Source organism: Camellia sinensis, chromosome 11 (genome assembly GCF_055761805.1).
Source record: "Camellia sinensis isolate YWXY chromosome 11, ASM5576180v1, whole genome shotgun sequence".
Classification (NCBI taxonomy): domain Eukaryota; kingdom Viridiplantae; phylum Streptophyta; class Magnoliopsida; order Ericales; family Theaceae; genus Camellia; species Camellia sinensis.
The window spans coordinates 28,048,899-28,063,441 of NC_138971.1; the positions used below are offsets into that span (position 1 = coordinate 28,048,899).

The window sequence follows — 14,543 nt, forward strand, 5'->3', positions numbered from 1 at the left end:
CCGTTATTCCACTTCGCCTCCACACTTATGGATAACGCCGATTTTCGGGAGGTGATGATGTGCCAGCCTGATGACGACCACATCATTGGATGGCTTACACAGAAGCAGCTCTAGTGTACTGCGTCGGCACCTTTTGCAAACCTGTTTGGGTGTCGCCGGATGTGATGTAGCGGTGTTACGAGTGTTGAAGATGCATGTCCTTGTCTTCCTTTTTAAAACTTTGACTTATGGTATTGTTGGCACTGTACTAAAATACGATGGTGGTGTGTGCATGTTTTTATTCTGTCGTTTTTGTTTTTTTCTTGCAAGCTATGGTGACCAAAAGTTTTAGGTAACTGCATGGGTTGACAGAACGGAAGCATGGTTGTCCTTCGTTTTTGGGAAATAAATGGGATGCTTATGCTTTAATATATTGTGTGGCTATTTTTAAGACAGGGAATTACGTTTTTTTTGCACGCTTTTGAATGCCTATATGTCGCAAGTTCAATTGTTAGTTTAGTTTGCTGGCTAGTTTTGTGGTTGTTACCACCATGGCCCCCCTGTAAAGCAGAAGTTGAACAGTTTCTCTTTTTTGTGCAATTCATATGATTATGTGTTCCAAATGACATTGGTGACGACATTACTTACATTAAAAACAATGTCGGCATTTTTTAATTGCAAACTTCAATATAATTTGAGTCAACGAATCACGTGCCAACTGATTGAAATACTGTCACTCTTGTAGGTTTCGCATCAACGAAGACGCGATGAATCCCTGGGATGGAACCAATAATGATGAAATAACGGAAATGCTTAATCAAATGGCGGTCCAGGTGCAACAAGAACAGAACTGCACATTTCTACAAGCATGCCAGTATGCGACAGAATGGTACGAAAAACACATGGATAAAACGCCGTGTCGCACTTCTATACTAACCGGGAATACATGGATATGCAAACTATATGTGGGCCATATGGGTCGATTTGAGGAAAATGTTTGCATGCCGAAGGAAGTTTTTGCCGCATTGTGTGAGACATTAGTAAATGATTTTGGGTTACAAGTCCCGCAACGTCCACATGGCTTAGTTGTTGAAGAAAGCGTTGCAATGTTTATCCATGTGTTGAAAGGGAAGCAAAATCGGGAAATCCAAAAACGGTTCCAACATTCTGGGGAGACTGTGTCGAGGCACGTGCATAACGTATTAACTTCCATGAAAGAGTTCACCGTTGTTCATTGCCGGCCCATATACAGTCAGCATCGTATACATCCATACGTGCGGTCTAGACAGAAATACCTACCGTTCAAGGTACTTTTGAAAAACATTATTGACATATAAATCAAGACAATTAATTATATTTTGTTTTTATTATTAACTGCACGTGACGTATGGAAAAAACCAAACACTTGTTACCCATTTACGCAACAAAACAATTGGGTTGTTTGCAGGACTGCATTGGCGCAATAGACGGAACACATGTCAGTGCATGGGTTACGGGGCCAGATGCGGCAACATATTTCGATAGGAAATACTGTCACACGCAAAATATCATGGCCGCTGTCGATTTTGACATGTGTTTCATATTCATTTCCTGCGGATGGGAAGAAAGTATGCATGATAGTCGCATATTCAACGAGATACTAACCAATGACAATGTCCCCTTCCCACATCTTGACGAAGGTAACACATCGTCTTGTTATTAGATGTAGGGGCTATAAATTTTTCCTGAAACAACGTTACTTGAAAATGCTGCACAATGTTCGGTTTTGGTGTTATACATTGTTGTCATGTCTGCGGGCAAATATTATCTTGTCGATCTTGGCTATCCAAACCGGATTGGTTACTTAGCACCATTCAAAGGCCACCGTTACCACCAACAAGAATTCCAACGTATTGCACGGAACACGACGGCAAACACGCCAAGGAAATTATTTAACAAAGTGCACTCGTCCTTACGCAGTGTAGTGGAACGCACTTTCGGTGCCTGGAAAAATCGATGGGGGTTTATTCGAGACATGCCTCGGTATGACTTTGCAAATGTCCAAGTTCAGTTAGTAGGTGCGTCAATGGCATTACATAATTATATACGGCGAAACACAAGTAACCCAACAACTGTTCAGCCAATCTGTGACGAGGAAGAGGCTATGACAATAGTAAATGCCATACCAGAAGTTGAACATGACGATGATGGTTTAATGGTTGGGGATGAGGATCCCCATATGGCATTGGTGCGCCTTCACATACGCGACAAATTATGTTACATGCGTAATAACGGAATGTTAGGAAATATATAATAGTCGAAATAATTTTCGTATGGTTGTCACATAATGACACACGTGGAACAGACTATATTCAAATATATTATCATGTACAATATGTATGAGTTTTCACGGGAATGTAACCCCTTCCAGTTGGTGACGTGCCTAACTTTGAAAAACAACAATCCATACAAATTTAGCTTTTCGCAAAATAAAAAAAGGTGAAACAAATAAAAAAAAATGAAAAAGATAACTAATACAGAAATTGTCATGTGTGACGTCAATTAAAAACATAAAAACAGAAGTTGAAAACAACAAGAAAACCAAAACAGACTTGCGGTTTTTTGACATGTGCCACGACAATATATGATTTTCCACTTTATTTTGAATAAATGACATAAAAAATGTTTTTTCAAACAAAAAAACCAACCGAAATTAGCATTTGCCACATAATTTACAGATAAAATAAGCATGACAAAAACTGATTTGTCAAAACAAAGTACTGTATACAAATTAAAAAAAATTACGGAAACATAAATTAAAAAAAGAAGAACGACAAACATAGGCCTCATCCAAAAAAAAAAGGAAAAAAAAAAAAGAAAAAAACAGAAATTACCATTTGCCACGTCGTTTACAAATAAATAAAACGAGAGAAAATCCATTTTCTAAATATAAAAACAAATTAATGTGAGTGAATAAGACAATGACAAAATCGTAAATTTTGAAAAAATAACAACAAAATTACGCCACATTCAATAAATATTTTAGAACAAAAACATGAAAACATAAATTACCATTCGCGACGTAATTTACAAATAAATGAAACACATAAATATATTAAAAAAAAGTTATTGTATACCAATAAAAATGAAGAACAAGAACTAATTAATGTAAAAAAAAAACAAAAAAAAGACAAAAACATAAATTTCAAAAAAAAAATCGAAAAATTTAAGCACAATATGCCAAATCCAAACCTAAAATAAAAAAAAGTAACAGAAAAAAAAAGCAAAATACGAAAAATTCAAACGCAAAATAAAAAAAATTAAAAGAAAAAAAAAATTAAAGCAAAATCCGCAAAATCCAAAGTAAAAAAAACAAAAAGAAATAAAAAATAAAAAATTGGATTTGCAAAATTCGGCAGATCGAAACTCAACATACAAAAATTGTCAAAAAAAAAAAAAAAGCAAAAAATGCCAAATCCAAACCCCCAAAAAAAAAAAAATTTAACAAAATACGCCAAATCGAAACCCAACATAAAAAAATTAAAATAAAAAAAACCAAAATATGGCAAATGCAAACCCAAAATAAATAAAAAATAAAAAATAAAAAAATTAAACAAAATTCGGCAGATCGAAACCCAACATACAAAAAAAAAAAAAAAAAACAAAAAACAAAAAATGCCAAATCCAAAGAAAAAAAAAAAGAAGAAGCAAAATATGCCAAATCGAAACCAACATAAAAAAATTAAAATAAAAAAATAACCAAAATATGCCAAATCCAAACCCAAAAAGAAAAGCAAAAAGCCAAAATTGTAAAAAAAAAAAAAAAGAAAAAAAAAAGGAAAATATGCCAAATCCAAACCCAAAATAAAAAATAAAAAAAATGGCAATTTGGTAATTTAATAGGAAGACACCTCACTAAAAAGTTAAAAAGTCAAAAAAGTCAAAAATTTTTTTCTCAAATTAGACTTTTTAGCCCCAAACTAAAATAATCAAAAAAATTAAAAAATTAAAAAGTCAACCCACTTTCTAAACGGAGGCTTAGAAGATTTTATGACAGGTTCGTCTAACCTAATCATTGCTACAGAAACTTGAGTTAGCTTGTTGAGAACGAGCCGAACAAGGTCTGCCCTTGGGTATATACATCAGTAATAAATAAATAATATAAAACATAAATAAAAAGATGAATAAATTGGTTGCAATGTCGATAAAAACTTCACTGCTAGAACCAAAGCCTATTGCCATTTCTTTGGAAATTGATTGTTTTAATTAATTTTTTTATAAAAAGATATAAAAAAAAATAAATAGAATGATGTGATAATTTAATTTGGATGATAGTGACTTATGTCTTAGACACAGTTTTCACTTTCACTTTATTTATTGATAATTACTTTTCACATTTTATATATTTTTGAAATATTCAACTACTTTTTTAGTTTAAAAAATAAGGGAAATCCTATGGTACTACAATTGGCGTAATTTTATCACAAAATTTTATAATATCAATAATAAAATATCTAACATCGCCACAAATTAGTATACGAAAATCTCCAATTTTTTTTGTCCATGTAACAAAAATTTATCGCTTGACTACTACTACTTTTTTTGTTACGTCAATTTGTGACAACGTTATGCATTTTGTAGTTGATATTTCAAAATTTTGTAATAAAATTATGCCAATTTGTAATAGAAGGCATATGATACACACCCTTAGAGCTATGTGTACCATAGGATTTCCCTTTCTAAATATATCATATGAATTTTCTATTTGAAATGGATAAAATTATTCTTAATGCTGAAATAAAAGGATACTTTTTTCTTAATAAAATTTGTCCAGTTCTTTTAAGAGATATACTTTCCTCAATAACTCATTAATTGCAAATTAAGTGTGTATTTGGAAATGCCAATGCATACATTTTAGGTCAAATTAAACCTACACCAGACTTCAATATACACAATTAGAAGTAATTATTTAGTTTTATCAAGATAATGTAAATATTTTTTATAATATAATTATTCTCTTATTAATTGACCCCTAGAAAAAAATTTCTATGTCAAAATGTTAGATGCGGTGTTTTCTAACTAATAAGAATGCTAGTAATGGAATGAGTGAATATGATTTAATCTATTTTGATTGATGGGACTACTATTGAAGTTGTCACAGTTATACTACAGAGTTGGGTGCTCTAATGGGGATGCCTTTGAAGTTCCAAATTTTACATAAGTTTGGCTAATTGTTGAATCATGACATTGCAATCAACATTGGGGAGGGCTTCTTTCCAATTGGGTATCCTACTGGAAGGGTATTGTTGGACTTTTATACGTCCATCATGAAACTCATATCGATAATTTGAATCATTCATTATGTAGAGCTCGTCGAATATTTCATTCCTGTAAAAAATCATATTGATTGGATTTCAATAATCACTTGATCAGATCACATTTGTATAAATAATTTATTTTAAAAAACATACTTCTCGTTGACATAAATGTGATCGGATAAAGTGATTATTAATATCTGATCAATGTGAGTTGTAGAGATGAATATTTGACGAGCCTTACATATTGAACGGTTTGATTATCAATACGGGCTCCGTGGTGCACCCACAGAAGCCCAACAACACTGTCAGTCCGATTTAAACTGCAGAGAAGTCTTGTCCATGTATATTATTAGCATAAAACCCATGTTATGCACATCCTCAAACAAATTATTAAAATTTTATCTTAAAAATTAAAGTAAAAATCCTAAAATTTGGAAGAAGAAAATAGTTGAAATTATGTGAATAAATTGTTTTCATTTAGATAGGGGTAGCACATGTGCTATGTTTTTTGCCTAGAATTTTAGGTGATGTGTCAATTTCTATTTATTAATTATTAATTTCAACTTTATATTTAAAATTTAAGTTTCCATTTCATAGACATGTATATTTGAATTTTATATAAATTATAATTTATAGAAAAAGAATTCATTTAGATTTTTTTGTTTAAATATTTTCAAATTATATATAATTAAAATTTCTTTTCAAATTTTCTTTTAAATTTTAAATTAAATGTAATTTAAATATGGTTAAAATTCTTGTTTTGAAATTCAATCAAAAGTTTTTTTTGATTTTTTTTTTTTAAATTTAAAGTTAGCCATGGAAAGATAGGCCAATAGTTTTACACCACGTGTATATTTTATTTTTAAGAAAAATATAAATTTTGATTAAGATTAATGAAGTAAATACGTTCAAATTTTAAAATTAAATTTTTTTTTAAAAAAATTTAAATTTCAAATTAAATCTGGCTTAAATATTGATAAAAAATGTGACTGAAATTTCTTTTTTGATTTTCAATATAAAGTTTTTTTTTTAATTTTAAATTATAGATACAAAGCGGGGTTTGAAAAATTGCTATTTTAGTAGGCTATTAGTCTTTGGCTATTTTAGTAGGTTAAATTTTTGCATTTAGAAGATAGTTGGATTTTTTTGTAGTTAGATGTGATGTTTGTGAGAGATAAAATGAAATGATTATGGATTTTTTTTATCCAATTTTGTTTTTTTTTTTTTTTGTAAATTTTAGTCTAGAAAGCCAAAAAATAACCTTGCCGAACACCATGAAAATATAAATATAGATAGTATTAATAACAGATTCCTCAATCAGTTCACAAATTAATAAATTTAATTTTCTTTTCATATTAATCAAGGATTCAATTAAAACAATAAATGAAAGAATCAATGATAATATGCCATGTATATTTTTATAATTTTTAAATTCAAAAAATTATGAAAATAGAGTTAGAACTTTGAGGCTCAAAATCCAAATAACATTTTTGTTTGTGTAATAGTATTAGCATATAATCCGTGCGATGCACGGGATTAAACAATTATCGATAAATTTATTTTTTAATCAATTAAGAAAAAATAAAAAAATAAAAATTAGATAAGATTAAGTAAGTTTTAACTATTTTTAACTAAGTGATTGTTTGAAATTAGTTTTTTAAGTGATGTTTCAACTTTTTTATGAGATAAAATAATAATAATAATAAAAATAAAAATTAGCCCTTGTTTGTCATGAGGCATTTTTAAGATTGGAGGCTACTCATAAAAAGATAAAATATATTAAAAAGTCAATAAGACAAAATGACACATTCAAACTATAATCATTTTATTTATTTTCTCACAAAAGTCAAAAAGGTCAAAAAAATCCAATCCAATCAAACTTTTTTGCTCCAGATTAAAATAATCCAAAAGCCAACCTATTTTCCAAATGAAGCCTTAATATGTTCGGGTATAAATTTTTTAATTATATTGGAAAACGTGAAAGATAGGGATGGCAATTTGAAACCGGCCCGACGGGGATCCCTGACCCTGACTCCAATTTTAGCGGTTTTTCCCCGAAAAATACCCCCGACGGGGAGGGAACGGTATTTGAAAATCAATTCCCGATCTGTTCGGGGCCGGGGACGGTGATCAATGTTCAAGCCCCGGCCCGGCCCGACCCCGGCCCCGATCCCTGATCCCGATCCCCGCCCCGGTTTCCCGACATGAAATTACTAATATACCCCCGTTTATATATATAATATATGTGTATTGTGTTAGGACTTGGCACACTCATTCACACAAACTGTTTCTCTCCTCTCTCTCTCTCTCTCATACACAGTGCCTCTCCTTCGCTTCTCTCTACTCTCTCTCACTCTCGCAGATACACAGTGCCTCCTCAGTGCCTCCATCACTGTCTGCGATGCCTCCGCGATGCTTCTCTCTACTCTCGCACCTCTCCACCGTCACAGATCGCAGCCACCGTCGCAATCGCAGTCACCACTCTCTCTTTCTCAGATCTGTGTTGATCTCACAGATACACAGATCTCAGATCTCATATCTGGGTTGATCTCCGTCATCGCCGCCGATCTTCGCCGAGCTCCTCCGTATCTGGGTTGGATCTAGGGTTTACATATATGTATATTATATATATATATATATATATATATGACTATATAGATCTGTTTATACAAATATATCTGATTATATATATATATATATATCTGAATGAGTATATAGATCTGTTTTTTTTTCTAAATTTATAAACAGATCTGATGATGTTCATTGTGCATTAGTTCATTGTTCATTATTGAAGATGAATAATGATAAATTTACAGATTTTCATTGTTCATTAGATGATGTTCATTGTTCATTAGTTCATTGGTTCTGTGTAGATGATAAATTTATTTATGATGTTCATTGTTCATTATTTACAGATTTTTATAGATAAAAAAAATCGGAGATTTTTCGGGGGCGGGGATGGGACCGGGCTATGAGTCCCCGTCGGGGATCGGGGCCGGGGTCGGGGAAAATTCGAGCATCGGGGATCGGGGACGGGGAGTGTGATCCCCGGCCCCGCCCCGCCCCGCCCCGTTGCCATTCCTAGTGAAAGACTATACCATACTTTTGTTTGTTGGTAAAATTTCTTGTTTTACCTTCAAAAGTGTAAACTCATATACATTTATTCACGAGGATTATTCGATTTTTTAAATTGGTGCAAAGATTTTCTCTTTCTTATTTTTTATTTTTATTTTTTTTCATTTTTTTGACATGGCAAACACATTTTAATTTTTTCACTCAAGCTTTTTGGCATGGCCTGAGTTATGCTAATTATTATTATTATTTTTATATCTTTATTCTATATGCATTCTATTCGAATTATTTTATAACAAATACATATTTATATTTTAATCGGTAAAATTAAAAAAATTATACTTTCGATCAAGCATAATTACATTTTGTTTACAAAATTCATAATTATAATCCGTCCCGCCAGAATTTGTCTGTTGACATAACAATCTTATCTTGATTTTTTTTTGTTTTTGTTTTTTTTTTTTATCTCTCTCCCACTCATCTTTTATGTCTATTTTCATATATGTAGTTTTAATTTTTGTGATATATTTTAATAATAAAAAGAACATGTCGTGGTAGTTGTATTTGGGGTTTGATGGTCAACAATAGATTTGAGTTTTATAATTTACGGCGATGTAACTAAAAAAAATTTGAAATAATTTTTTTTTTAATTTTTACATTTATTTTAGTAAGCATATTAAGAAAATTAGTAAAATTTAGTTTGTCAATTGATAGAATATGATAAATTTAAATTGACCTTAAAGTGTTAGGATATTTTTAAAATTTTATAATATGATCAGATTGCCTATGACGTGTTACTGTGAGGTCAATTAATACAAATTGAACAACCACTCGGCCAATTTATTACTGTAAATATTTTTTAAATTGGTAAACATATATCTTTAGTAATTTTCTTTTCCATAATAAAATGTACAGATATTGATGCATTTTTATTTAAAAAAAAAATAAATTTGGGTAAAATTATATATATTTAAATTCAAAACTGTTATCACTACTAAAGAAAGGGCCTTTTGAGTCGGTTTTTTGAGTCGGCTAATTTTACCGTCGCAAAAGGTAGCCTTTTTGAGACGGCACAGAGTTACCGACTCAAATACCAAACCTTTAGCGTCGGCACCGTTGGCCGACACAAAAAATTAATATTTGATAGCATTATTTGAGTCGGTTGAATTTACCGACGCAAAAGATAGACCTTTTGAGTCGGCATAGACCTTTTGCGTCGGCAAATTTGTGCCGACGCAAAAAATTAGACCTCTTTGTGTCGATAACTGATGCCGTAGCAAAAAAAAAAAATTTATAGCCAAGATATATATATATTTACTTGATTATATTTAATAAATATATTTATTTATACATATACTTTTATATTAATATTGAGTGTATATACTATAAATAATATATATCTCGTTTAATATTTGAAAGAGGTATGGTGGTGAAGTGGATTTAGTGCGGTGACCTCGGGTCAAATTGTCCAAATGGTGTGTGTTTGAAACTTGGGAGCCTCAATGAGAAAATTATGAGTTAAATTTTTTAAAACATTTAACCACTTTTTGAGTCGGCAATCTGCCGACGCAAAAATTTTTTAAATTTTTTGCGACCCCACCATTTTCGTCCCTTGAGATGCCGTCGAAACGCCGTCGCAAAAAATTTTTGCGTCGGCAAATACGCTATTTGTGACGGCACGCTGCCGACTCAAAAATCCTGTTTTCTAGTAGTGTATATTAATATATGGATATATTCATGTACGAAAATATATTTAACACCAGATTGGGTTAGACCATAGGTCATGTTAGAGCCCTAGGCTCGGACGTGACCAATAAAATTGATCGGTAATTAGTCGATTAATTAGCAGAAATATTTGATAAATAATTAATTTAAATTAAAATACAGTTTTTTAGGTTGTAACAGCCATGGATTAACTTGGGCTTGTTGGATCAATCTTCTGTGTATATAAAATAAACTGAAAATAATTCAAAAAAAATAAAATAAACTTACAGAAATTATTTTGTTGAACCGAATCAATAATTAAAGACTAAGTCGAGTGTGTGACACTCTGTCTTTAAGACAGATTCGCCCCGCTACGGTGCTTACGGTTGAGTAGCGTCTATCTCCCAGGATACAATGATCTTCACAAACTTGTAGTAGCACTCTACACAAATTTGTACGGCGAATTAAAACCTTGTGTTCTTATACTCTCTTTATTTTAATTCTAAAACTAGAATGTAGAGAAATGCAAACAAAAATAGTTTGGACAGCAAATAGAAAGAAATTTCAGACTGAATATTTTTCGGATTTGAACACTGCTGGAATAGTAGGTATATATAGGCAAGAAATCTGACCCGAAAAGGTACTTTGAGGAAGTAAACAGGTGTGAATTGAATTTGAACATATGCAATCTGTTTCAAACACATTCTGCCGTTGCACATCTAATAGTTTTCTTTCCAAACAATTTGAAAAGTAGCCGTTGCACATGGAACAGTTTGAACTTTATTATTTAAACTATTAGTGATAAATCTAGAAATCCCCTAGATGTTGATTTGTGATTATGTATCAATTTTAAGCAGAATATAACAATCCCAATCAAACAATCAAGACAAAGAGACACAACGATTTAACGTGGAAAAAAACCACAATTGGACACCTCCAATTGTGATAAAAAAACCACGGGCAACAGCCACAAGAACAATCCACTAAGAAGATTTAAAGGAATTACACAGGTATACTCTCAATTACCTAGCGAATCCACAACGCCTAATTGAACCAACCTCTATGTGCCTCTTCCAACCCCATCTTCACCACGGAATTGTCTTTCTGATGAGCCACTCCGGATTCCACCAAAGCTTCAGGCTCGAACTCTTCAGAATCCACAACTGAAGAATAACTCTCTCTTTTGTGTATAGCAAACAAACCTTTGATGTACTCTCTTTAGATCATGAGTTGAATACTCAATAAAAACATCAAAGAAAACTCCCAAAGTATCCCCAGATATAAACCCTAGAAACCAAAAAGAAGATCTGGAGAAGTTATCCTAAAATCTGACCCAACACGCGAATTTATAGAATCTGTCCCGCGATCTCCGCTCGAGCTCAACACAGCCCGCTCGAGCGGACTGACCAAAAACTGCGTGCGAACAAACTGCGATGCGCTCGAGCGTAGGAGAATCCGCTCGAGCGTAAAATCACACCTTCCAGTATTTTTACAGGCGACTGCAGAGATGCTGAGAGCTTCCAATCCCCGCTCGAGCGTCACTTTCCCCGCTCGAGCGAGAAGGCCAAAAATGGAAAAACTGGAAAAAAATAACATGCTCGGACAGGCAACTTTGAATGCATTTTTGCATTTTGCTTCGGGGGCGCTGCCCCTCAACCCCGCCGTGGCGCTGCCCCGGACCCGCCAAGGGGCGCTGCCCCCTGGACCCCCGCGAGCTGACCGGGCAGCTCGATCCCCGTCATAATCAGCGAAGTGGCAATCTTGAAAGCATTGTCAACACAAACTTCTCTGAAAGGCTTGATTCGGGTTGGATTCGTATCTAAACACTCAAAGTCTCACTGAAATAAAAATGCGAATAAAATTACAACTCAAAGGAGTTTTGTCAAACGGGATTGCCAAGAAATAAAACCTAACAATTAGGAATATATATATATATATATATATTAAACTATTCGAATAGTTTAATAAATAAAAGAAGAGGTACAAATTTTAGGAAATCACTTAGGAACCCAAAATTTAATTTTAGAATTAAATTAAATTTCCACAATTACAAACTTTAGGAAACCACTTAGGAACCCAAAATTAGAATTTAGAATTAAATTAAATTCCCACAATAATTTTTATTGAAAAAATTCAAATGAATTTTATCTAAAAAATTAATGTTAGACCCGAAAACGACGTTAATTTTCCATTCACTCATAAATGGTTTTGACGTACCGTCTTCACCATGTGACTTGCCACGTGGCAAGGAACACTTCACCTCTTCGGACTCGTCCCAAAAGACGTTCGGGGCCCACTCAATTTTGGACTAAAAAATATGCCTATATTAAACCATTTTTCCAACAATCCCCCACATGAATGGAAATTAACGGAGAGAAAATGCAACAACATGATCTAAGTACAAAGAGTACAGAAATCGGAAATATTCTGCAAAGGATAGGTGGCTTTTGGCTTTGAATCTTCCCTTGTGAGACACTATCGGATTTACTAGCTAACCAGTGAATGTGATATCTTGAACTGTTTAGCCGTTTGTGTAAACCAAGACAATAGAATTCACACAGTATATTCCCAGACACAATTTAGTTCTCATTATTGTGTTCATTTTGGCCCTGAACAACCTGGTTTTCATGAGTGCTCTAGAGAATTGTAGCCCTTCACAAATCTCACAGAACTAGCCCAGTTCACACTCACATAGGTGATGCTTATGAAGAGTATCCTGCCATACTCCACTAGGTTTACCTAGATATAAGAATCATTAAAATTTTACTTAACCTCAAACGCTGCAGTCATCACTATTTCATCATAGAAATGGGTAGGAGTTTGACTCTCCAGTGATCCTTCTGAGTCAATCACAACTCGGTTGTCCCTTTGAACCTAGATCTTGGGATCTCCAGTCAACTAGGTTGGGTTGCCGTTGTGGTAACTCTCATTTAATAGGCTTAAGTCCCATTCCCCTCGATGAATTCTCGACTAACTCTCTTGCTAACCCTTTGGTTAGTGGATCCGCTATGTTGTCTTTAGACTTAACATATTCTATGGAAATAATTCCATTAGAGAGTAGTTGTCTTACGGTGTTATGTCGACGACGAATGTGTCGTGACTTACCGTTATACATATGACTCTGTGCTCTGCCAATTGCTGATTGACTATTACAATGTATGCATATAGCAGGCACCGGTTTTGGCCAAATTGGAATATCTTCAAGGAAATGGCGAAGTCATTCTGCCTCTTCCCCTGCTTTGTCTAAAGCTATGAATTCTGATTCCATAGTAGACCTAACAATGCAAGTCTATTTTGAAGATTTCCAAGATACAGCCGCCCCACCAAGAGTAAAGACATACTCACTGGTGGACTTCGAGTCTCTAGTGTTCGATATCCAATTTGCATCACAGTATCCTTCAAGTACTGCTGGATATCTAGTATAATTCAGCCCAATATTACGAGTAAATCGAAGATACCTTAGAACCCTTATAATTGCTTTCCAGTGTTCTACTCTCGGATTACTCGTATACCTACTTAATTTACTTACTGCATAAGCTATATTCGGGCGAGTGCAGCTCATCAAATACATTAAGCTTCCAATAATTTGGGCATACTCTAATTGAGAAATATCTTTCTGTACATTCTTAGAAAGATACAAATTAACATCTACAGGTGTTCTAGCAAGATGATCATCATCTTTGCTAAATTTGTCAAGTATTTTCTCAATGTGATGAGATTGTGACAAAGCATATCCTTCTGATGTTTTGGTAATTTTCATACCAAGAATTACATCAGCAATGCCCATGTCCTTCATGTCAAAATGTTTATTCAACATTTTTTAAATAGTTTTAATCATGTCATTATTACTACCTATGATGAGCATATCATCTACATAAAGACATACAATGACATAACCTTTGTCAGTGTTTTTAATATAAACACATTTATCACACTCATTAATTTTAAATCCATTTGACATCATTGCCTTGTCAAATTTCTCATACAATTGCTTTGGCGCTTGTTTTAAACCATATAATGATTTAACTAATTTACACACTTTCTTTTCTTTTCTTTTCCTGGAACAGAAAAACCTTCTGGTTGTTCCATGTAAATTTCTTCATTTAACTCACCATTTAAGAAAGCGGTCTTCACATCTATTTGATGAATTTCTAGATTGTATAGAGATGCAATGACAATCAGCATTATATAGGCAAGAAATCTAACCCGAAAAGGTACTTTGAGGAAGCAAACAGGTGTGAATTGAATTTGAACATATGCAATCTGTTTCAAACACATTCTGCCGTTGCACATGGAATAGTTTTCTTTCCAAACAATTTGAAAAGTAGCCGTTGCACATGGAACAGGTTGAACTTTATTATTTAAACTATTAGGAATATATATATATATTAAACTATTCGAATAGTTTAATAAATAAAGGAAGAGATACAAATTTTAGGAAATCACTTAGGAACCCAAAATTTAAATTTAGAATTAAATTAAATTTCCACC

The 14,543-nt window shown here is 32.9% G+C and overlaps 1 protein-coding gene across 1 annotated transcript; it reads left to right on the plus strand.

Moving 5' to 3' along the window:
* The first annotated feature begins 746 nt into the window (after window positions 1-746).
* LOC145802211 (uncharacterized) lies at window positions 747-1,681 on the plus strand. Its single transcript, XM_082894888.1, has 2 exons — window positions 747-1,286; window positions 1,427-1,681. The coding sequence occupies exons 1-2, from the start codon at window positions 747-749 to the stop codon at window positions 1,679-1,681; spliced, it is 795 nt and encodes a 264-aa protein (XP_082751014.1).
* The last annotated feature ends 12,862 nt before the right edge of the window (window positions 1,682-14,543 follow it).

What these genes read in the sequence shown, in the direction of transcription:
- LOC145802211 (XM_082894888.1), top strand. Translation starts at nt 747, where the DNA reads ATGAATCCCTGGGATGGAACCAATAATGATGAAATAACGGAAATGCTT. An exon ending in AGAAATACCTACCGTTCAAG is followed by an intron (nt 1,287 to 1,426) that starts GTACTTTTGAAA and finishes GGTTGTTTGCAG; the next exon opens with GACTGCATTGGCGCAATAGA.